General features: G+C 42.8%; 1 protein-coding gene across 3 annotated transcripts in view; it reads right to left on the bottom strand.

The window, feature by feature from the left end:
- The window catches only part of LOC134397484 (uncharacterized), a 126379-nt gene that overhangs the window by 49968 nt on the left and 52204 nt on the right, over window positions 1-24207 (bottom strand). For 2 of the 3 annotated variants that reach the window (XM_063124176.1, XM_063124178.1), the window contains one exon: window positions 5864-8432. In XM_063124176.1, the coding sequence (XP_062980246.1) occupies window positions 8304-8432 (129 nt within the window). In that variant the 3' untranslated portion in view covers window positions 5864-8303. Of the gene's footprint in view, window positions 1-5863; window positions 8433-24207 lie in introns of those variants that run through there. The other variant, XR_010025368.1, reaches the window with a different exon arrangement.

Genomic DNA, 24207 nt, shown 5'->3' with positions numbered 1-24207 from the left:
ATGTTAAAATATAGCCTCTCACTGTGAATCAGGAGCTGACCTATCCAGACAGTGAGATGGTTCTTTCTGTACGTTTTAATGTCTACTTCTCTTCCTCCCTTTCCAGGCACTCCATTCTGCCTCCAGTTCTCAATTTTCTTCCCCTCTCACTCACACCACATTTCATGCTATTAAGTTATTATTGCACTGATTTGGAATTGGGTCACTCTTTTACGATTTTCTTCTAAGGTTGTTGTTGTGGTTGCTATACCTCTATCTTGTGCAGGGTAGCATGATTTAGTACAGGAAGACTCAAACTGGTAAACTCCAAATGTAATGGTGGGGTAGCCTTGTTGTGGTGTGGTGGTGATGGTGGTGAAGAGAAAGAGGAACCTAAAAATGTATTCACTTTAAGAGAGAGAGAGAGAGAGAGAGAGAGAGAGAGAGAGAGAGAGAGGAGCTGGCGAGTGGCGTATACTTCAACCTAGGCAGGAGGCACAGATATGCCGAAAAGTACTAACAGAAAGAAAAAACAAAGATGAAAAAGGTACATGCAGAGGCCTAGCTCACTTGGCTAAAACTGAGAGACCATTCCTGCAGGTCAGAAGTGGGGACTGTTGGCCCTCCAGATGTTGTCAGAACTGTATTCCAACCAGCCCAGGCCAGCATGGCCAATGTTTAGGACAGACCTTCCAAACTTTTCATGTTGGTGACACACTTTTTAGACATGCATCATTTTGCGACAGAGTAATTCAGTTTTACTAGCAAACCGGAGGTTAAACTAACCCCTTATAAGAGATACGGACACATACATAAATTGTAATAACGAAATGTATGGGGACACAACATATCTCATGAAAACCTTTCATTTATATTTTTTAAAATATATGATTTGCAAGATAATAACATACATTTCCAAGACTTTTCACATTGAACCAATTTGTCAAGCGGCGGTTGAGACGGTGTTCTATCAAAAAACTGGACCCATGGAATTTCTCGAATGCGTCACTTCAGGTGCAGCCACGTCACCGGAAGTGACGCGGAATCAGCTGTTTCAACCCGTTTATGCATACTGCGCATGCGCAGTACCTGTATGATCCCTCGACCGTGGTGTGCATACACGGATACGACAGAAGGGGAATATACTAGTGCACCATACTAATCAGCACCTTTGCTGCGTAAAAATGCATGCAAGTTGGTATCGCTTATTTCACATAGACTCAGAGGTTTCTCGTTACGCTCGCGTGACACACCTACACACTGCAGCTGACACAGTAACGTGTCACGATGCACAGTTTGGAAAGCTCTGGTTTAGGGGTACAGGAATTGTACTTTGTTATTTAGAAGGCACAGGTTCCCTAGCCCTGCTCTAGGTGCTATCACTGTGGCAGTTGTAGAAGAACTGAGAAGGGCATGCATGGCCGCTGGTCCTTGGGAGGACAACGCTGATGCGTAAAACAAGAATCCTACTTCAAGACTGTTCCATATTCTGCGCAGGCTTCCCCCATCTACAGTATGTGTAGCACGGAGAAGAACTAAGGCTACATTCCTATACTCACTTTTTAAGATTCATTATTATTTTCATTTATTTTTTTATATTTAAGCCCCTTTTTCTCTCCAAGGAACCCAAGGCGGCATACAAAATCCTCCTTCTCTCCATTTTATTCTCACAACAACAACCCTGTGAGGTAGGTTGGGCTGAGAGTCTATGGCTGGCCCAAAATCACCTAGTGAGCTTCCATGGCTAAGTGGGGACTAGAACCCAGATGTATATGTGCAAAAATTGTGCTCAAGGTGGCTAATAATAAACTAAAGATTAAAAACAAGGTATTATTATTATTATTATTATTATTATTATTATTATTATTATTAATAATAATAATAATAATAATAATAGGCCTGCACCAGGACTGAAAAAGCCCCGAGGGAACTGACAGGCTACTCTTGGATCCCAAAAGCAATTCAAATGAGTATTCCTAAATTTCATAATACTATTCAGGAGTATTCAGCCTCTAAAGCAGGGATGGGGAAAATATGGTCTTCCAGATGTTTTTAGAATTGCAACTCACCTCCCCATTAGCCAATGGGAGATGCATTAAACTAGGGTGACCATATGACCGGATTTGCCCGGGTTTTTGATGCCAAATCCGGGAGGGGGAGGGGAAATCCGTTTTTTTTCCAAAGAGCAGCTCTAATGGGAATTAACAAAAATGTTTATAACTCTGTCATTTTTTAAGATAAAGACATGAAACTTGGCACAATGGTAGTTCTTAGGAAGGGCTTTGGTCATACCAAATTTGAAACAGATCCGTTCATCCATTGATTTTTTTTAGGATTTTTTTAAAAATTGAAGTTTTAAAATTATTTTTAAATCGTCATTTTTAAAGATAAAGAGATGAAACTTTGCACCATGAAAGGATTTAGGTAGAGCTTTAGCCACACCAAATTTGAAACAGATCTGTTCATCCATTGATTTTTTAGGATTTTTTTAAAAATTGAGGTTTTAAAATTATTATTTTTTAAATCATCATTTTTAAAGTTAAAGAGATGAAACTTTGTACCTTGATAGGATTTAGGTAAAGCTTTAGCCACACCAAATTTGAAACAGATCCATTCATCCATTGATTTTTTAGGATTTTTTTAAAAAATGAGGTTTTAAAATTATTTTTTAAACTGTCGTTTTTAAAGATAAAGAGCTGAAAGTTGGCACCATGATAGCTTTTAGGTACAGCTTTAGCCATACCAAATTTGAAACAAATCTGGGGCCAGTAGCAAACCCTGTTTTTTAGGAATTTTTTAAAAAATGAGGTTTTAAATTATTTTTTAAACTGTCATTTTTAAAGATAAAGAGCTGAAAGTTGGCACCGTGATAGCTTTTAGGTAGAGCTTTAGCCATACCAAATTTGAAACAGATCTGGGGCCAGTAGCAAACCCTGTTAACAACAACAGCAGCTTGCAATGAGTGAAGATACAGTCAGAAAAGATATTTGAGGGAAGGGGAGAATGTAACAGAGAGTATAGCAAAAGCTTCAAAGTACAGCAAAACCTACAAAAGTAGGAGTGAGTGAAATTAATTTCAGATACACTGAATCTCTCACTTGTTCTTTATTTCAGTGATTTTAACATTAAGATGTTATGTAGAACAGATTTGTCTTAAATGTGTGCTGTAAAATCAGACATGTGACCAAGGCTATGTTCGGGTGGGCACGCCCCCTTGGTGCTGGACACGCCCCCTTGGGGGCGACCATTTTGTCCTCCTTTTTGGTTTCCAAAATATGGTCACCCTATTAAACTAACATCTGGAAGGGGATACGATCCTCAGTCTTTCTGAGAATACAAAATGTTTAAACTTAACCAACCAGTGCTGACAATGTAGGCAGGAGAAATGTATGTGGGTACGTTCCAACCAGTGTCTGCCATTTGAGGAAGCACATTTCACCCAACGCTCACTCGAACAGTTGAGCTGGGGGATAGGTGTAGAATTGCATTTCTCTGAGGCACAAAATATGGCTTTTTGAGCACTGGGGAGGGAGCAGTATCCCCATAACACAGGAGTGGGCAACTTGCGGCCCTCCAGATATTTTGGCCTACAACTCCCAACAGCCCTAAACTTGAGGATTATGGGAGATGTAGGCCAAAATATCTACAGAACCATAACTTGCCCACAGAATGTTCTTCCTCAAGGGTAAATCTTCCTGCAACAGCTTCTGTATATTCCTTTTCATCTCTCTCTCTCTCCCCCCACTCTCTCTCTCTCTCTCTCTCTCTCTCTCTCTCTGTGTGTGTGTGTGTGTGTGTGTGTGTGTGTGTGTGTGTGTGTGTGTGTGTGTGTTTCAGGGCCTGGGAAGATCTGAGTATATCAGATGGCTAAGGTGCCAAAGAGCGCCTCTTTTGTTTAGTATCTTTCCCCATTTCAGGACCTAAATAATCTGCTTTCACCTTTGAGGGGAAACACCTGCATGACTCTAGCTAAGACGCAACAGGATGAGGGCTGGCAGTCAAATGTGACTGGAACTGCCCTGGCAGCCAAATGTTACTGGAACTGCCCTGGCTGCTCAACCGCAAGCTCAACCGCCGAGCAGCTGTGCTAAGTTTGTATCGCGAAGCAAGCTCTGAACAAAGGAGAAGGCACTCAAAACAACTGTCATCCTTGTGCGGATGAAGAATTCATACATACAAGCAGCTGTACAACTTATCTGGATTACATCTCTTGCATCAGTCCTACACATACTTCACATCCTCCACTTGCAGTTCACATAACATTGAAGTGACTTGCTTAGTCCTAAGGCATGGTCTCAATTTGCCATGCGAAGCAGCAACCTTGCCAGGGCTGGCCCACCCATGAAGCAGAATGAAGTGCCCACAAGAAGCGGTGCAGCCAGAGGAACAGTAAATTGCACAGCTCCCCTGACCCAGCCAGGAGGGCCCGCCCCAAGTAGCAGATGCTTGAGAGCCACTCTCCTGCCGTGGCATTTGCCACAAAGAGAGAGGCCGGCAGAGTTCTCTGGAGCAGCCACCTGCCCTGTTTCCCATTTGAGGCCCCATGGCTGGAAGAAGAGGCTGCAGGGCTATTGTGAAATTGCTTCCCAGTAGAGCTGGTGTGGGATAGGGGAAGTGGGAGGGGGCACAATGACGCAGCAGTAGGGTGGGAAGGAATGTAAGGACACGGTGAGTGTTCTCCTGCTTCAGGCGGTGAGAGAGCCTGCACCAGGACTGAACCTTGCTGAAACGAAGCAGGTATGGATCAGATCAGTATCTAACTGGGAGGCCTCAAGGGAAATCAATGCATACTACGTTGAGTTCCATCCTAAATTAATATTGAGATATAAAAGAAATAAACAATGTCAGAAGTATGATAGTATGAAACTGAGTCCAGGACTCCAGCAGGCAGGGCCTACCCTACCCAAGAAGTGTGATAAATGTAGCAATAGTTTGACCCTCACAAGCACGAAACAAACAGAAGACAGTCATGCTGCTTGTTGCCAGCATCTTGTAATTGGTAATCTCTTGCTTCTGGACACCTAGGGGTTCCAGCACTACCCCAACTATTCTCCAGTTGAACTGGTCCCTAAGAGATATATCAGAAGAGCTTCCAGAATTGTGACAGTTCAGAGACATACACTTAACTTACCAATTCAGGCCCTGTGGCTACAGAATGTCAAGCACCAATTTGCTCCAGGTCAAACTTCACATGGTCTACTCCAGCCTTCCCTCACCTGATGCACTCCAGATGTTTTAGATGGCAACTCCCATAATCCTTGGCCACTGGCCATGCTGGCTGGGGTTGATGGGAGTTATAATACAAAACATCTGGAGGGCACTAAGCTGGGGAAGGCTGGTCTACACATCACTACTCTCTTCCACCGCAAGCCTCTTCTAATTTTCAGCAGACAGCAATGAGTAAACCTCCTCTAAAAGATGGTTGTATGGATGTACATTCTCAATTGCATGAATCAGTCCCCCAGCATCCTCCAGCACCCGTCTGGTCCCAGTAATTTAAGTGTCTTGCTTCATGGACATTGCAAAACACGACTGCTCACAATCCTCTCATCACAATTCTTTGGAAAGACCAAAAATACAGATACATAAGGTTGCTAATTCTCTCTCTCTGTGGGGAAATTTTTGCTCATCAATGCTGACCAGAACAAATGCAGGGGATGGGAGGAAAAATAAGTCCTTCTATTACAGTCAAAACTGCAAAGTCCATGCCTCACAATTTCCCTGAATTTGCACAATACGATTCCATTCAAGAAGCTTGTTTTTCTTTGGTGTGGGATGAGGAGTCTTTTCGTGAAGATCCCCACTGGTCCTGTACATTGTAATATAAAAAGTTGTTTTTCGTTTCCTTAGGGTCTTATCACTCAGAGAGAGCAAAAGCAGTGAATATAGCAGCAAAGTGTAACTTTATTGTTCTCAATGAAAAACCAAAGAGAGAGAGAGAGAGAGAAATATTACAAAAGTAGTAAAGAAAGGCAACGTTAACAGAGGCCGTCTCCCCTCCATTCCTTCATCTTGGAGCATCATATGGGACAGCATCTTCTAGGCCAATGAGAAATAGTCAGCCTGTTTAGCAAAGACACAAAGCATTCTGCAGTGTCTGTGGAACAAGGGAGAGCTTTACACATGGGAAGTATCCCAAAACCTTTCCTCTGACCATGGCACAGACACTGGCTGTTTGTAGGCCAAACCTAATTTACCTAAATGGCAAAACCAGGTTACATTTGCCCTTGTCATTATAGGCCAAGTCCATGGGGACTATAGATCCCATCATGCACTGCTGACCATAGAGTCTGCAAAAAAAAAAAAAAAAAGAGAGAGGCATCTTTAGGATTAAAAGACAGAAAAGAAATTTCCCCTCCTTCAACAGAAGAAACAAGGGAATACAAAGGGGGGGGCTAGATCTGCCTTGTTGCAGTTCATTATTGATTTGGTTCTCTTCAGAACAACCCAGTGGACAAAGAGCAGCAGCTTGTGTGTCTCCCCCCACTGCATTAATGCTGGTGAAAAGAGGGTTGAGCACATCCCTGAATTAGCCTTGCATGAAATGGTGAAATAAGAACCCCCTTTATCTTTGCACTCTGGCTACCAGCATATATACGCACAACTTTACATGGAGGACTAAAGGCAGCAGAATCAACTCCTATCACAGTTTAGAAAGCTCCTGGCCTTAATATTCCAATGGTAATGACAGCAATTGAGGTTGGCTTTTGCTGTATGGGCCCCTCTGTATAACAGCGGTTAAAAGCTAAGTTCCTAACTGATGAAGACAGCAGAGAAGTTGGCCAAACTATAGCCCATTCATAGGTTCCGAATATTGTTTTAAAATATTTTAAAATAAAATTAAAAATGGAGATTACAAGCAGGGGCTTCCTGGATTCTTCGCCATATTAAGAACACAGATAAGGCCAACATTTGAGTTCATGTTCTTGAAAATCAAATAGACAGAGAGCACATCGCTAGAACTTAATTTCCTAAGGCCTAATATATACTTAGATTTCACTGGGTTAGCAGAAGACCCTGTAGAACAGGAGAAAGCAACCTGGCGTGGTCTAGATGTTTTGGTCTATAATTCGCATCATCCTGATCATTGGCTATGCTGCCTTGGAGCTGATGGGAGTTATTGTCCAAAACGTCTGGAGGGCACCAGGATGCCTACCCCTACTATATGACGTAGGCCATTTAACATCCCAAATTATTGGTCTTTCTGATATGAACAGAGGTGAGCAGAAAATGACCATCCATGTGGAGAGGAAGATACAGCAGCCATGTCAGTGTGGCCACACTGCCTCCATAAAGATGCAGCTATTGAAACATTTCCTGTTTTCCCTGTCACCCAAGAGGTAATTATGCATCAGGATGGGAACACTTGTAAACCTTTGCTCCCAATGTCTCTACATGGTACAACATCCACCTAAACTAGTGGGGTTAGATATAAATTGAAGGCAATCCCCGCACACATTTCCATCCCATGGGGCAGCACACTCGTTGGGTTGCCAAACAGATGGGGCTGAGCACATGATTGGGCATCTGAACCTGCCACTGTGGTTTCCATAACTATTTTACAGCCACATGGAGAGCAACACAAGGAAGTGACACTCACCCGGCTCAAGGACAGGTGTCTGGAGGGGGCCAAAGTGAGAGGAAATTGAGCCTTCCCTGTCGAGTCTCCTGCATATCATCTGCCCAGTCACAGTATACCCTGTGGCTTCATGGTGTCACATTGCAGACTGCACAGGGCAAAACACAGGACGTTCTTTTACCCCGGATGGAAAAATCATTTCGGGGAGAATTTTACAAGCGTTTATTCACGCCATGTACAACCTCAATGGACTTCTTGCTCTAGCCTTGTAACACGTTCACACAAATTAGGATGACCCTCCACGGGCAGCTAAGGTCACAGACTTATCTTGACTTTTAGAGGTGAGACCAGAGATCCTTCTGATTCTTGAAGAACTAGTCCACCGGGGTACCCCAGTGCAGAAGGAACAACTCTATTAGATTTGGAGCAGGAAACGAGGGAAACATTCTAGTACATGGGCAGCTGCTTACTCATTCAGACAATATGCTAACTTCCTTTTATAAGAAACCAGCACAATAATTGCACTATAGCTTATGAGCCTAGCTTGCTCAATGCACATACATTCCCTTTCCCCCAACCTTCAGAATTATGGTGGCATGAAAAAGCAGGCCAGAGAAAAGTCCCCCAACTCCTGTACCAAGGATCTCGGTGGTATTGCAGATACATGCCCCTTCCCACCCGCCCCTGAGTCCCTGCTGGGGCAGTTGGCTGGTGTGATAATTCCTGAGAGTTTTGAGTATCTCCTTCAGTAGGCACATGGCGGATCTTCGACTGGAGCTATTGGGCTCAGAGGATTCAAGGTGCTCAGGGATCGGAAGGCAAAGGTCGATGGGTCATACACAAAGTGAGGTGGTGGCCGGCTGCCATTGATGTGCTGCATAGAAAACAGAAGGAAAACAGCAGGCATCAGAACCCATAATATCAACTAGTGTGCACATAGGACCCCGGTAACAAAAGCCTTTATTTATTAATTAAAACAGAAATAGAACCTCTGAGGGGACTAAACAGTCCGTACAAAGCAATTAATCAACATCAACAACAACAACAACAACAAAAGCCACACGCAATCACAAGCACAGTAATCACAAAGCCAAAGGCAGGAAAGCATTGAGCATCAAGAATAAAACCAGCAGGGGTTGACTTATTCAGACTGCACTATTGAAAAGCACATCAAAAACGAAATAGTTTTTAAAACTATTTCTAAAGGCTTAGAGCAGGAGTGTGCGATGTCTTTTAGCCAAATCCCCAAATGCCATTTCAGAGAAGCTTTGGGAACTGTATTCCAATGGTGGGTAGAGCCAGAGGCAAAAGGCGTGGCCCAAAAATGCCAGCATGTTTTAGCTTAAATCTCTTACTGTCAGTAACTAAGCCTTAGGAGAGGCATAGCAACCTTTTTCAAATGGGGGAAAAACACGCCAAAGTCAGGGAGCCATCAAACAATTGGCAGTTAGGGGGGAAGTGGGCAGGGTTAGGGGAAGGGGTGAGGCCTTCTGGAGAAATCCAGAGAGCCAGACTGGGACCCCTGGAGGGCTGGGTTTAGCCCCCGGGCCAGAGGTTATGCACTTAGAAAAAAGGGTCCAGCCAGACCTCCTATTGCAGGGAGTTTCAGACCCTAAGGGTCATCGCTCCTTGTGCCCACTGGCTGCATTTCAGATGGTGGTGGAACATTGAGCAGCATCTCCTCTGAAGACCAAACTCAACTTCAGATTCATATGGGCCATGGCAGGCCTTCCAAAAATTTGCTCTAAGTCCCACTCCTCAAGATCATGTTTAGCTTCTCTCTTTCCAAACAGTTTCCAACCCAACTCTAAAGATCTAACGCAAACCTGTTATCCTGGTCAGTCCTTGTTCGACTTTGACAACTCCTCAGCCTTTATCCTGTTCCCCTGACTGCATCGCCTTGGCTCTGCTGAGTGTCAACTTTCTCTCACACAGTTTTTGTCACTAAAGAAGCCCTAAACGGCTTGGGACCAGGATGTCTGACAGACCACCTCATTCCACATGAACCTGCCTGTCAATTTGCCTGTCAGTGACAGTTGTCCTCAGCGGCCCTGCTCTATGTTCTGCCACCAAGGGAGGCATGACTAATGGTAACATGAGACAGGGCCTTTCTGGTGGCAGCATCTTGGCTGGGGAACTCTCTCCCAAGAAAGGTTCGGATGGCCCCTTCATTGACGGTTTTTAGGTGGGGAATCAAAAAGTTTTATTTCACCAAATTTTTAATGGGTTTTAACACTTTGCAAGGTGTCATTTTTATTTTGGGGTTTTTGATAGTGGTTTCCCAGTTCTCAATTTTAATGTATCGGGACTATGTTTTGCAGAGGTGTGTTTTGTTGTTGTGAATTGCCTTGGGGGCATGAAAGGCAGTACATCAATGTTTCCATAAATAAATAAACTAATAGACAGGCAAATTGGTTGCCTCTTTGGCTAAAATAATAATAATAATGGGTGGGACTCCCTTCAGCTTGTGTGTGCTTTTGTAACAAGGATTAAGTATAGAATGAGAACTGGGCAGGAACTACACTACTGCTTTATAACAGTTTATAACGGTATTGACAACTGTTGGGGCCCAGGACACACTCCATGCACCATTTTCAATCCTCTTTCAAAGTGTTATTATCCTGCATGGTGTAGATCTCGCCTTGGAAGAATACTAGTGGATCCAACCCAACTCACTACTCTAAGCTACCCCATCAGGAACACATCAACTCTTTTCATGAGGGCATCAAATGAAAGATAACCCATGACTTCAATAGGCAGCAATTGTGCCATTGAATAATTGCATTCATGGTTAGAAAAGTGAATGCCATAACTGTTTGCTGCAAAGACTCCTTAAGAGTGGTTCAGTAGTATCTCTCGTCAACGTTCATGGCCCTTTGCAGAGTGTCAACAGGTCTCTGCCCCAAGGAGCATAAAAGGGAAGGCAACAGTTGCTGAAAGAAAAGCTGGATGTTGGTGAAAGTAAAATAGGAAAATGTGTGTACAGTGCAGAGTAACTTTCCTGAGGGGGGGGGATGAAAGGAGAGTGCTATTTGCATATGATTCTTTCTTACACGTTATGAATTCTCAAGGCATAATAAAGATCACAACTTTAAAGAAGACACCAACTGTTTTCTAGAGCCTTCTTCTCCAATCTGGTGCCCTCCAAGATGTGGTGGTCTGTAACTCCCAAAAACAAAAGGAGGTATGCACCCAAAACTGGTCAGAAAGAAGACAAACGGGTTCTCCAGATGCAAAATATTTATTTTCAAGAAGCCCAATGCGTTTCCACCTGTTCTTTAGCCTAGGCCTTCTGCAGGGAGTTGTTAAATTCAACCAAAAACAAAAGGAGATGAACACCCAAAAGTGGTCAGAAAGAAGAGAAATGGTTTCTCAGGATGCAAAATATTTATTTTCAAAAAGTCTGATGCTTCTTGAAAAGGTGATTCTAGAATTAAGAACAGGCCCAAACATGTTGGGCTTCTTGAAAATAAATGTTTTGCATCCTGAGAACCCGTTTCTCTTCTTTCTGGACTGTAACTCCCATAATTCCCAGCCAGCATAGCCAAGAACACATCTGGAACACACCAGGTTGGGGAAGGTTGCTCTAGAGCAAACTGGTATTTTGATGGTACTCTGTTGGAGCCAAGAAACCCATCAGAGGAAACTACGTGTAGCCGGACTAAACACCAAGACCCAGTCTTCTCAGTTTGACCCACGCTAACACGGGGCATGGCTAGACAGGGCAATATCCTGGGATATTGACGCCCAGGGCAAACCAGGAGCGGGGAGGGACGATCCCTCCCTTAACCTGGGATATCACCCTACCCATTCATTCCAATTTTTCCCGTGGTCTCGGGATGATCTCAAGACCGCAGGACATATGGCCCTATATCACGGTTTTGTCCCAGCTCCTCACGAGTAAACGTGAGGAGCCGGGCATGGGGCACAGAGCTCCTCAGGAGCTCTGTGTCCATCGGGCGTGGGGGGGAGCGCGAGGTGTTTTTTTTTTTTTTTTTTAAAAAAAACAACTTACAATTTCAATCGAGTGCTACTGTGCTCATTTTCCTTTAAAAAAAAAATCCAAAATGGCAGGCACGACATCCTCTTCTTCCTGGGCTGTCGCGCGTCGCTTATAGACAAGGGGGACAATCTCGCGATCATAAAATCGCGAGATCATCCCCCTCAATCCCCCCTCGTCTAGCCATGCCCAAAGACAGCAGCCCCATTGTTCAGCAAAAGAAGAATCCAAATGAAAATAACCTTGCAGACTCTTGAAAACCCTGCTGTTTCTTTTCCTGCTTCCCCCACCTCACCCCCAGCATTCCTAGATGCCAGTGTTTACTCAACCATCTTGGATAGGTGGCCCTTTTGCAAAGTATTAGGAGTTTTAGCAAACAATTAGCAGGCCTTTCATCCCTGAAGCGACCTCTGACACTTCATGGCCATGTCTGTCATGAGGTGGCCGCTACATCCGGGATTTCAGTCTTTGATCCCTGCATACTCCCTAATGGATTCTGACTTACAATCGAACAGTTAAAAGGTCACGAGCAGAAAAGTCTTGTGTGTGGATGACCCAGCCGAAAAGGTCAGATCCCTTTGTCAGAGGGGAAAGGGTCCATTAGATTATCTGGTTCATTCCCTGAGCAGTGCGACTTGCTTCCTAGCCTAGGAAATTGGGGAGGCCTTCTGTTTCACTAGAAGGCAAGACTCAACCCTGTACCTTCAAGATTTTTATTAACAACCTTGAAGAAGAAGTGGGCGGAATGCTTATCAAATTTGCAGCGGACACAAAATTGAGTGGGATAGCTAACCCCTTAGAAGACAAACAAAATTGAAAACGATCTTGAGAGGTGAGAAAATTGTGCAGAAAATAACAATGGTTTTTTAACAGTGATAAGTGCAAAGTTCTGCATTTAGGAAAGAGAATTGAAATGCACAAGTATAAGATGGTGGGGGTAGCTGGCTTGACAATAGGGTTAGGGTTGACAATAGTAAGTATGAAAAAGTTCTTGGAGTTGTACTTGAGAACAAGCGCAATATGAGTCAGCACTGTGATGTGGCTGCAAAACAGGCAAACGCAATTTTAGATTGCATCAATAGAAGTATAGTTTCTAAATCACAGGAAGTATAGTTCTACTCTGCTCTGGTCAGACCTCATCTTTAAGAAGGATTCAGATCAATTGGAACAAGTTCAGAGATGGGTGAAAAGGTGATCAGTGGACTAGGAACAAAATCCTATGAGGGAAGATTGAAAAAGCTGTGTAAGAAGTCCGGAAAATAAGGGTAAGGGTGGGTGGGGGAGATATTAAAGCACTTTTCAAGTACTTAAAGGGTTGTCACACAGAAGGTCACAATCTGTTTTCTGTCATACGAGACTGTAGGACACAAAATAACAGGCTTAAGTTACAGGAAGGTAGAGTTTGCTTGAACATTAGGAATTAGTTCCTGATGGTCAGAGCAACCAGACAAAGGAACTAACTTGCCAGGGATGCTTTAAACTGGATTCCTGTCCAGATCAGGGACTTGGACTCAATGGCCTAAATTGCCCCTTCTAACTCTATGACCTGGTTTGCATGACTCAGCGTGGCTTGTCATGGGTTATTTAACCCACAGCAAGCCACAGTGCCTACAAGCATATCCAAACCGCAGTCAGGAGTTGTGTCATGCAAACCTGGCAACTATGAGCTACGTGAGGTTAAACCACCCTTACAAAACTCATGGTCTCTTCTAGGGTTGGATATGCAAAATGGCAGTTGCAGATGCCCCTGCAGTTTCACCGTGGTTTAGATAACCCACAGTGGGCTGTCATGTTGTGCAAACTGTCCCTATGATTCCTTGAGAATTGCCATATTATGCATCATAGGCGATCTCAGTTACAGTTGTAAGTTTTGCTCCTGTTGCAAACAATCAGTTATATAAGCCTCCGCTCTGTGACCTTTTAAGAATAATATTATCTTTTAATTTTACACTTGTACAGATTGACCAAAAAAAAAGGTAATATCTGGGACTAGGATGGGAACAAGGCTGATTAAAAATATACACAAGAAGCAGGGACAATGTAGAAATCTCCAGCGGGATAGTCACATTCATATTTCGCAGCAAAACAAAGCGTCTTGCAGCACTTCATTATGGTGCAAGCGTTTATGAGCTATTTATTTATTTATTTTATTTATTTATTACATTTCTATACCGCCCAATGGCCGGAGCTCTCTGGGCGGTTCACAAAAATTAAAACCATTCAAAGTATAAAACAACAGTATAAAACCATAATATAAAATACAATATAAAATACAATATATTTGCATGCATACAAATGACAACTGAAATTCCCTTTTCTATACAATTGTTAAAGATACAGGAGCCCTGTCCTCCTTTCCATATGGTCACCCTACCCTAGCCAGCAAAGCCAATGGTTAAGCACAATGGGAGTTGTAGGCCAAAACATCGGGAGGGACACAAGTTGTCCACTCCTACATTAAAACTTAAGTGTATGAAAAATCATTACAGTGACCATTCACAAAGCAGTGTTGATGATAACACAAACATCCTGATGTGATTAGGCTGCATACCTTTAGGTTGATACAGGATATACCAGTTCTGAAACACTGAGATTCAAAGCAAAGAAATACATAAATCCTCTCACTTTGCCTGAGGATTAGGCTGTATCCAATGTTAGACCTAAATAGAGTAGATCTATTACAACTAATGGGACTTAAGACTCACATTAGATTCACATTCATCCTATAATTAGCTGATCCATTACTTTGAGGTAATTAATGAGATAATTTGCTATGACAGTACTTGAGGATACGGGAAGCAACAATATTTCTTGGCTTTCATTTTTGCCCCTATTATTGAATCCTCAGGTGAGGGAAAAAAGTTTTTGCATTTCTTGAAGACCCAGTTTGCATGTAATGGATAACTATGGGTTGTTTTATCCCTACTTAGTTGTGGCCATGCAGCAGTGAGTGTGCTGCCTCCCACAACTTTGTTGCTTCCACTTTCAATCAACAACCCAGGAATGCCCTGTTCCTGGGGTATCATTACATCTGAACTCGGAACACTGGGTTATTTAAGGGATACATATTTGTGCAAACTGTTAAAGCATATTGCCATATTTTCCTCCAATTGTCTTGCCGAATCTGCATATTTGGTGTATGAATTCAAGAGAGTAAACCTTCAGAGTTTATAACCACAAATTAACATGTAATGTGGATTTTTTATATGCAACTGCACCAAAAGGTGGCACAACTGAAGACACTGGTAAAATGGAAGGTCTCAAGATGTTCTAGAAGTCTATGACGTGTCCTAGAAGTCTAGGAAGTGATAGGATTTTGCATTCTTCCATTTACTAACCTGAAAGCTTCATTATAAGGTCTAAGTTCTTGATGGCATTCAACTAATAGGGAGAGTCCAGGAATTAGTTCTCTCCACGAAGAGTCGGAAACGACTGAACGAATAAACAACAAAAGACATCCAAAACCTAAATAACTGAGGCAGTCAAAGGAAAATCGAAACCTACCTTGGGTCTTTTGCACCTGCTGTTTGATACCATACAACATATACCTATAAATGTTCCTATGCAAATTGGTGTCCTCTTTTTTGGCACTGCTTAAGTGGGCACTAATCTACATACTGAGGTGGCATTTAATGATGGAAGATGCTAGTGCTACAGCTGGGACTCGACTATCCATTGCTCTACCCAGAAAAATCATGTCCAATTACACCCCCCAACCTGCCCCCACCCCCACACACCCTAGAGCCTTGTTGGCTAACCACGAACACATTTTAAAGAGCCTCCTTTCACCAGCCGCCTGCTGTGGCATTATGGATGGTGTGTGCTCTGGCAGGCCTCAGAGTAGGAGGGTAACATAGCAACCTTTATTCAGAACTGAAGGGGCAGAATTAATCAGACAGATTTGTCCCTCTTCTGTGCAAAGAAGCTGCTTGCCAAGACCAAGAGAGGCAGGAAGTGGACAAAGAGCCGGGCACTGCCCTCCATTTTAGAAATGCCAAGCAATTGCAGGGATTGGTGAGCCAGCAGCAGCTGGATCTTTTCACTGTAGGTGGGTGATGTAGCCGACAGGTTCGGGATGGGAAGGACGAGAACTCAATCTAACGACCTGGCACGCCTAAACATAATGGCAGAATAAGGCCTGGGGTGTCTTACTGGGTCCCAGAAATGGAAAACCCAAATCTTTACAGCAGGAAACCTTATCTGACAAAATGCCAAGCCTGGTGAAAATGCATGGGAAGAGGAAAACAGAAAGATGTAAGGTTTCACAGGCAGTTTGGTCTGTCGAGATAGGAGCTTTGGGACGCTCTGCCATTTCTACTTTGTTTTGCACACAGCCCTGATCCTTATTTCACCAGGGCTTCATGTGAGGGACGTAAGGTGACCAATCTTTTGCAATGGGCCATTTATTTTAACACAGTCCCATAGAACTTAAGGTTTTTAAACTGCATTCTGTTTGTAATCCACCCAAAGAAAGCTTGTTATTTGCCTTGGGGGCCGAGTGCAGCCCTGCAGGATTTCCCACAAGGCCGTGCTCTCTTTTCCCCACTTGCCAATTGTTTGGTGGTTTCCTGGGTTTTGCATGTTTCCCTGCCATCAACCCATTCCAGAAGACTGAAATGCCTCTCCTAAGGTTTAGTTACCACAGTAAGAACTTTACGCTAAGATACACTGGTATTTTTGGTATTTTGGCCTGCCCTTTTGTACCTTTGGCCTCACCCACTACTAGAATGCAGCTGCCGGGCACTTCTATGAAAATGAATTCAGCGCTTCGGCTGAAAGAGGTTCAACTCCCGTTTTAAGGGCCAATGTTGCTTTAAAGGGGGCAGGGTGGGAATCAGCTCACCAATTGAAGATGCCCCAGAGCTGCCCTGCCTAGAAGAAAAAAAGTGACGACTAGCTGCTGAATTTGCATTTGTCACACTTGTTTAGCACTTGAAAGTGGGTCAAGGGGCCAACGCATTTCTGATCATGGTATGTCCATGCGAGACATTCCATCCTTGGGGGGGGGGGACATCAACCAGAAGACCCTTGTTTCTGATCCCACAATTCCAGAGTAATAGTAATAATTTATTAATGCTTAGGCCATAGGCCATTCGCATACAGAATATATACATTATGGAGAAACAACAATATAAAAATACTACATATAATCACAAACAGATCATACATAATAAAAGAGTAAAATTCAGTACAATTAAAAACATAATTTGAATGTAAAATTTGTAGTTAAATAAGAGCATCTCCAGCACAGTCAACTGCAATCTCAGTAATAAATCTTGCCCGAATTTTCATTGCTGCCAGGGCAAAAAGAGATACTTTGTGCGTTACCCTAGAGTCAGTGTCAGACAGGAGTTAGAAAATCTTTTCTGAAGTGGTATTGAAGTGTAGTTGAAATAGAATAGATTCCAAAAATTTGGTTCTTGGTTCAGAGTATAAAGAACAGAAGAGCAAATAATGAGGCAGATCCTCAATTTCTGGGGCCCCACAAATACACAGACGGAGGGCCAAAGGGGTGCGCTGATATCTGCCATCCGTCACAGCTGTGGGCATAGTTTGAAAACAGAGGGCTGTAAATGCTTGCCTAAGCTTTGGGGATGTAAGCTTTACCAGGTAAACAGCCCTTTGATGGTCAAATTTATAAAGCCTATACCATTTTGAAAATTTGGAATTGTTAATAGCTTGTCTGTCCAGCTGAGCACCATAGTTAAAAATATATTCCCGAAGTTTCTCCCTTGAGTTCAAGACAGAAAAGTTGTCAAGAAGAGCAGGATACAATTCAAGCAACTTGTAATATCTTGAACTCCAGCTTTTGCAGTTTAATAGCTGTTCAAAACATAGCTTGGGGGAAATCCTAACTGAGGAATCCTGTACAATTCTCCAATAGTTAAACAAAATAAAATGAATGCGAGATCTGATAGAGGGGAGATCTACTTCTGTCCGGACCAATGCTGCAGGAGTGCCTGGAGGAAGTCTTAACAGTTTTTTAAGAAATGTGTTCTGAAGTGCCTCCGGCTGCTGCAGAGCCTGAGAGAGTTTGTCCCGCCCACTCCAACACAATTCCAGAGAATCCCTCATTTCTGTCCAAGAAATCTAGATTCCAGCCACAGTCATGTAGAGCAATAGACATTATGGAAAAGGTGGAAATCAGTTAAGGTCATTAGCACGGATATAAATGGGAAATAAGTGCACAATGGAGGTTATCATAAGGATGAACTTTGTACTGAAACAATCTATAATATTTATTTATTACATTTCTATACCGCCCAATAGCCGGAGCTCTCTGGGCGTTTCACAAATATTAAAACCATTCAAAGTATAAAACAACAGTATAAAACCATAATATAAAATACAATATGAAAGCTCAACCAGATAAAAACAGCAGCAATGCAAAATTACAAATTTAATATGGAAGAATGTGCATCTCCTCCTAAATTACCTACCGGTTTCTTGGAAGTTAACGCACGGCCATTGCAAATGGATTTGCAGAGCCCTTATGACAGCTAAAAGACTGATATTATCACATTGGAAGGACAAATTCACACCTCCCATAATGCAATGGATCGAGGACCTAATAACATTATCAACTTTTGAATGGGTATTATATAGATGCAACTTGCAAGTGGATAAATACACAGATATCTGGTCTGCTTTTCTTGAAACTTTTGTGTAACTCCCCCCCTCTTTTTGTTTTTGAATGGTACATATGATGGAAATGACAATAATGCTATATATGCAATGTATGGTAGGATTTCTTTTGTTTTCACAATGTATTTTCTGTTCTGTTTTGTTGATATTCTCAATAAAATTAAAAAAATAAAAATAGCTTGGGAGAAAAACAACGAAGCACGACTGGGTGGGCTTTACATGTAAGAATCAGGGATTTGTGCTAGGGCTTCTTTAAACAAGTGATTTATTGCACGCTCATGATTGGCCCCTCACAAAAGTTTGCGGGTCTTTTAAACGATGTTGTGAATGACCAGGATATCTCCTGCAGCATCTGTTGGAAGTTCCATCGTGAAAAGAACCACTTTTAAAGTGTTATCTGAAAAAAAGCAGGACCTTCTACCACTAGATGGCAGTGTCTCAATGGAACTGAACAGAGGGGAAGTATTCAATTCAAACCATGTGGTCTCCCTCTCAATCTGAGTAATTAAGCCCATAAAAATCACGCTCAAAAGCAGAAAGCACAAACACCCCAAATAAGCAATGTGATTTCCCCTTAATGTAAAGACACTCCTAGATTCTGAATGGGACAGGAAGCCAGGGGTAACAAAGGGCACACAGTCCAAGCAACAATCCTTCCACTAGTGCAGCGGTTCTCAACTTGTGGGTCAGGACCTCTTTGGGGGTCGAATGACCCTTTCACAGGGGTCGCCTAAGACCATCGGAAAACACAAATTTCCGATGGTCTTAGGAAACTGTATTGACTGAACTATGTCATGTATCATCTTTTGTATTATTAAAGCTATTGTTATGTATTATTTTCATTAGCAAACCATCCCATGACAATGGATCGTGTAGAGAAGAACAAAAATAATTTTATGGTTGCGGGTCACCACAACATGAGGAACTGTATTAAAGGGTCGTAGCATTAGGAAGGTTGAGAACCACTGCACTAGTGGAAAATCAGAGGGGAGTTTTTAATTGCTTTATTTTTGGACAAGTTTTTTTAAAAGTTAGTAATTCAAAACAGTGCCATGCAAAACAAACAGCTGTTTATTTCCATATACACATTGCTTTAAAGTTACATGAAACGCACACCAACATCTATCATTTCCCTGCTCAGTGTATTAACTATCAAGAAGTCTCCCTACCCAATGAGGCTTATTGCTTCACATGCATGCATTGCATTTGCAGTTTTTCTACCAACTAAAAATAGATATTTGTTTTTAATTTAAAGTCTGCTGACCAATCAAATCAGGGACACTTTTTTAATTGAATGGTGTGTGTGTGTTTTAATTGTGTAACTGACAGTGTTGCAGCCCTCCCTTGCAGTGTACAAAATTTAGAAAAAGTGTAAGAGTGTGTGTGTGTGTGTGTGTGTGTGTGTGTGTGTGAGAGAGAGAGAGAGAGAGAGAGAGAGAGAGAGAGAGAGAGAGAGAGAGAGAGAGAGAGAGAGAGAGAGATACGAGAACTAACATCTTTCTGTAGTAAGACTCCAAATATATTTTGGATAAGAAAGAAAGAACCCACAGGGCAAAGGAGGAGAGCTGGGGGAATAATTTGAATATTTCTTTTAGGTGCTTTGGGAGTTATGAAATGCACACCAGGTGCAAGTCGAGGACATGCTCCAGAAAGGTAGACATTCCCAAACAAGCGAACATATTAACAAGAGAGATAGGGAGGCCTAAAGAGACTATTTGCTTCAGTCTGGTAGTAGCCCCAGAGACTAGTTTTGCTTCCAATTACAACTGGAAGACCAAGCCTAGTATCTACGGAGGAGACTGTGGGATTTGAAGTGGGGGGCAGAGGGAGAAAGCCAGCCAGATGTCAGAGTCAATATTTATACACCTCAGTACCATTTTAGCAGCACGGAAAGTCATTGTTTCACAGCAGGTTGTCTGAAGACAACGGGTTGCATGCAAAAGGTTCTAGACTAGAGGAAAGAGGAAGGGAACCTCTGGATAAAACTATAGGTTTTCTGATAGTGGACAGGGATATTTTAAATACTAGCACTAGAAGGTATTATGCTAGAAATGCTACCGCTGGGAAGAGATATATAAACCGAGGTACTAACATTAGCCATTCTGTGAGAGGAAGGGAAAACAGCAAAAGATTGTGCCCATGCTCTTTTTTGCTCTTCCTTTTCTGTGGTGTTTTCCTCTGCTTCAAGTGTCAATCTTTATTTAACTGGCTGTCAATGTGGGGTTGGCTTTTAGACAGACCACAACAATTTAAACAACAAAGTTTATTTTTCACTGAAGAAAAGGTTTTAAAATCCGAAAGGACACACACACACTATGTGAGCTATAGGTTAATAAAACAACCAGGGATAAATGTATCCAACTAACCTAATTAGACTGTGCTCCTATTTTCTCCAGGTCCCTAATCCAAACAGTATCTTATGGTCATTGGTCCAGCTCTCTCAATTGGTTCTCCTGTTTCAGCTGTTCTGACTCTTTCCTTTAGGGGCTTCTCTACATGAGGCTTTTATCATGCACTTGTGATTGGTCACTTACAGAAGTTTGCAGGTCCTCTACAAGACATTGTCAACCTCCAGGGCCACTCCCATGCTTTATCCCTTTTTTTAAGATGGAGGAAAATGCAGTAATAAATTTAAATTGCATTCCAACGGCCGGTGAATTTCCAGAATCCTGCTATATCACAGCCCCACCTAGTGGCTGTATAATGAAATACACAGAACTTGCAAATAACGGAAACCATTGGGGAAAAGGGGGGGGGGGGCGAATGTAATTATGCCAATCTTAATCCCACAAAGAATCCAGAAGCAGAAGCAGAAGCAGGATAAAAGGTGCAGGATAAAAGCCTGGTGCAGAGAAGCCCTAGGACTCTGAGCTTCTTTCCTTCCTTCCTTCCTTCTCTCTCTCCTCCTTTCTGAATCTCTGTCCTTTTGACATTTTGCCTTAGGCTTTATCTCTTAAAAGTATTGTTTTTCTTGCCCCAATTCCAACCAATCAGAAAGGTAATTCCTTGTTCATTTCTGCCAACAAAAATTCTGTTTCCTTAGTTTAAAACTTTTGTCCCTTTTCCACTGATCTTCTGTTAAACTTTATGATCTCCTGTCTTCCTGAGCAAACCTCTACAATCTTGACCTCTACAATATAACTAAACTTCTATACTTTTTGGCTGAAACTGACTAGCACATACATGAAAATATTTAACCCCAGTATTGAGTAGGTATTTGGCTCCATCTTCTGAGCCATCATTTTGCATCTGGCCCTGCCCCTCCCCACAAACCACTAATTTACTCCTGGTTCTCAATGGTGGACCTTGGGATTGTAGTAAAACAGGGATAAGCAACTGTGACCCTCCAGATGTTTTGTCCTACAACTCCCATTGGTCCTAGCCAGCATAGCCAATAGTGAGGAATCATGGGAGTTGTGGTCGTACAGCCATCTTGGCCTACAAGTTGCAAACCACTTAGTAAAAACAACAAAGTAGGATGATTAATGCCTTCTTTTTTTAGGAAGGCTTTTGGGCCAAAAATGGTTGTTCCCTATTGAAGTGATTTTTAATGCTAGAAGCTGTTTGGTTACTTTTGTAGCTGTCTGTACCTTTTACTCTGCTGTTTATCTTTTGTGGCTGCTTTTAGTGGATTATTGTAATATATGCCTCCAAATTATTGTTTTAATTCCTCCCTTGAGCTGGTTTTAAGCAAGGCAGGATATAAAGGTTTTTAATACATAATTAAAGTGGATCCTGCAGGCATGAAGTTGATCCATGCCCATTTCAGTTGACTAGCTCTACTTCCCATCAAAAGCACTTTTCCTCCTACTGATGTAATCTCTGCACCTCCTGGCAGATAATTTGCTATCATGTCACACATTAATCTGTGATCATCTTCCAGGACAGCTCCTTTACCTGGGGCGGATCCGCACGTCGGCCCCAGAGCGCATTTATGCGACCCCAGGGCACCCCGAAAACGATAGTCTGTACTTGCCTGTAAAAAGAAACGAGGAAGAGACGCCGCCGATGACGCCGCCGACGCCAACGCCACCCAGCTTCCTGCTTCCTGGCCGGCTCGGAGAGCTCTTTTTGAAGAAGGCAGGGTAGAGAGCTTTTTCCGCTCTCCGCTGGAGAGCGGAAAAAGCTCTCTACCCCGCCTTCTTCAAAAAGAGCTCTCTGAGCCGGCCAGGAAGCAGGAAGCAGGAAGCTGGGTGGCGTCGGCGTCTCTTCCTCGTTTCTTTTTACAGGCAAGTACAGACTATCGTTTTCGGGGTGCCCTGGGGTCGCATAAATGCGCCCTGGGGCCGACGTGCGGATCCGCCCCTGGACGCTTTATAAACCTAGACATTTTGGCTAATTCCTGACTCCTCTGACCCATCACAGACATTTGGGTAATGCAATGGCTTTCCCTGCTCCTTCTACCTTAAAAATTGTTGAAGAAAAGCCCCAGTATGCTATTTAAGCAGAGGACAAATCACTTCTCAGCTGTCTCTTTGTATTATCCCAATGTTGCTAAGGGGGTGGCTCCATTCAAAAAGGTCAAGTAAACATACCAATGTCCTCATTAAAGGGGGACACACACACACACAAATGTATTTACAAAGTTGTCAGGTGGCCACTGGCAACTGTACAAAGTGACAACCAGGCAATGTCCAATCGTCTCTGAAAAGCTCTTCAAAGACAGGCATTGTGCTCAGTTACACATAACAAGGCATAGTAGGAAATTAGCTGAATCTGAGTTCTCACTGATGCCAACTTCTACTGCCCTCTTTCTGGCACGGTGCTTGCACTAATAAATGTTTTCACTGCACTATGATGTAAATCAAGCACAAGAAGGGGGAAAGGGAGGGGGGATATTCTGAATGTGTTTCTTCTGCAGGATGCACTGGCTGAAGATCATCATTCCAAAACAAGGATAGGGAATTGTTGGCCTGTAAGCCTGATAAGGCCTACAGGGACTCCCCAACCAGCTTAGCAGTTTCTTCCCCTAGCCCTGCCTCCACTGCCCCAGAGCGAAAGGCTCTTATCTTTGATCAGCAGTGTTTTTCCCTGCGTGGTACTGGAAAAGGCTTCCTGATCGGAGATAAGAGCTTTCCCCTGTGGAGCAGAGGGAGATGGTGAGTGATTCAGTCGTGCTTCCTTCTAAGCCTTGTTCTACAGAGGCTTGTCCTGCTTACTTCTCAGTAGTCATGTAAAGGCTTTCCCTGCTTACTTCTGAGTATATGTGGTGCTCATATTTACTTCTGAGTAGAAACATTATTTGAAAGTGCTGAGTGATCCAGTCCTGCTTCCTTCTAAGTCTTGTCCTGCAGAGACTTGTCCTGCTTGATTCTGAATAATCATGCAGAAGCTTGCTCTCCTTATTTCTGAGTAGAAAGATGCTTATGTATACTTCTGAGTAGAAACACTATTTGAAAGTGTCACTGAGTGATCCAGTCCTGCTTCCTTCTAAGCCTTGTTCTACAGAGGCTTGTCCTGCTTACTTCTCAGTAGTCATGTAAAGGCTTTCCCTGCTTACTTCTGAGTATATGTGGTGCTCATATTTACTTCTGAGTAGAAACATTATTTGAAAGTGCTGAGTGATCCAGTCCTGCTTCCTTCTAAGTCTTGTCCTGCAGAGGCCTGTCCTGCTTACTTCTGAGTAGACATGATGACTCTGCTTATTGTTTCTGTGCTTGGCTAATCTTTGCAGATCTCAAAGTAGAAGTTCAAAGTACACCTACATTGATAGAACATAGAACCAGCACATTCTTCTTTTTTTCTTGCAACTCCATGGGTTGCCCTCCCAAGATACGCGATTGTGCAAATAAGGCTGTAATGCTACCAGATTTGGGACAGAAGGTGACAATCCTATGCATATTTAGACAGAAAAGAAGTCCTACAACTCCCAGTATATCCCAGCCATGTACTGTTTTCTAGTAGCTCTAGTTAGCATCCGAGTTAAGAGACATTTGTTCCTCCCTTAAGGCAGGGTGGGAGTGCAAACAAGGCTGGGCAGGCAATAAAAGAAAAAGTGAGGCAT

Source organism: Elgaria multicarinata, chromosome 4 (genome assembly GCF_023053635.1).
Source record: "Elgaria multicarinata webbii isolate HBS135686 ecotype San Diego chromosome 4, rElgMul1.1.pri, whole genome shotgun sequence".
NCBI classification, from domain to species: Eukaryota; Metazoa; Chordata; class Lepidosauria; order Squamata; family Anguidae; genus Elgaria; species Elgaria multicarinata.
Note: the sequence above shows the minus strand (reverse complement) of the source record. Positions and strands in the feature narration are given on the sequence as shown.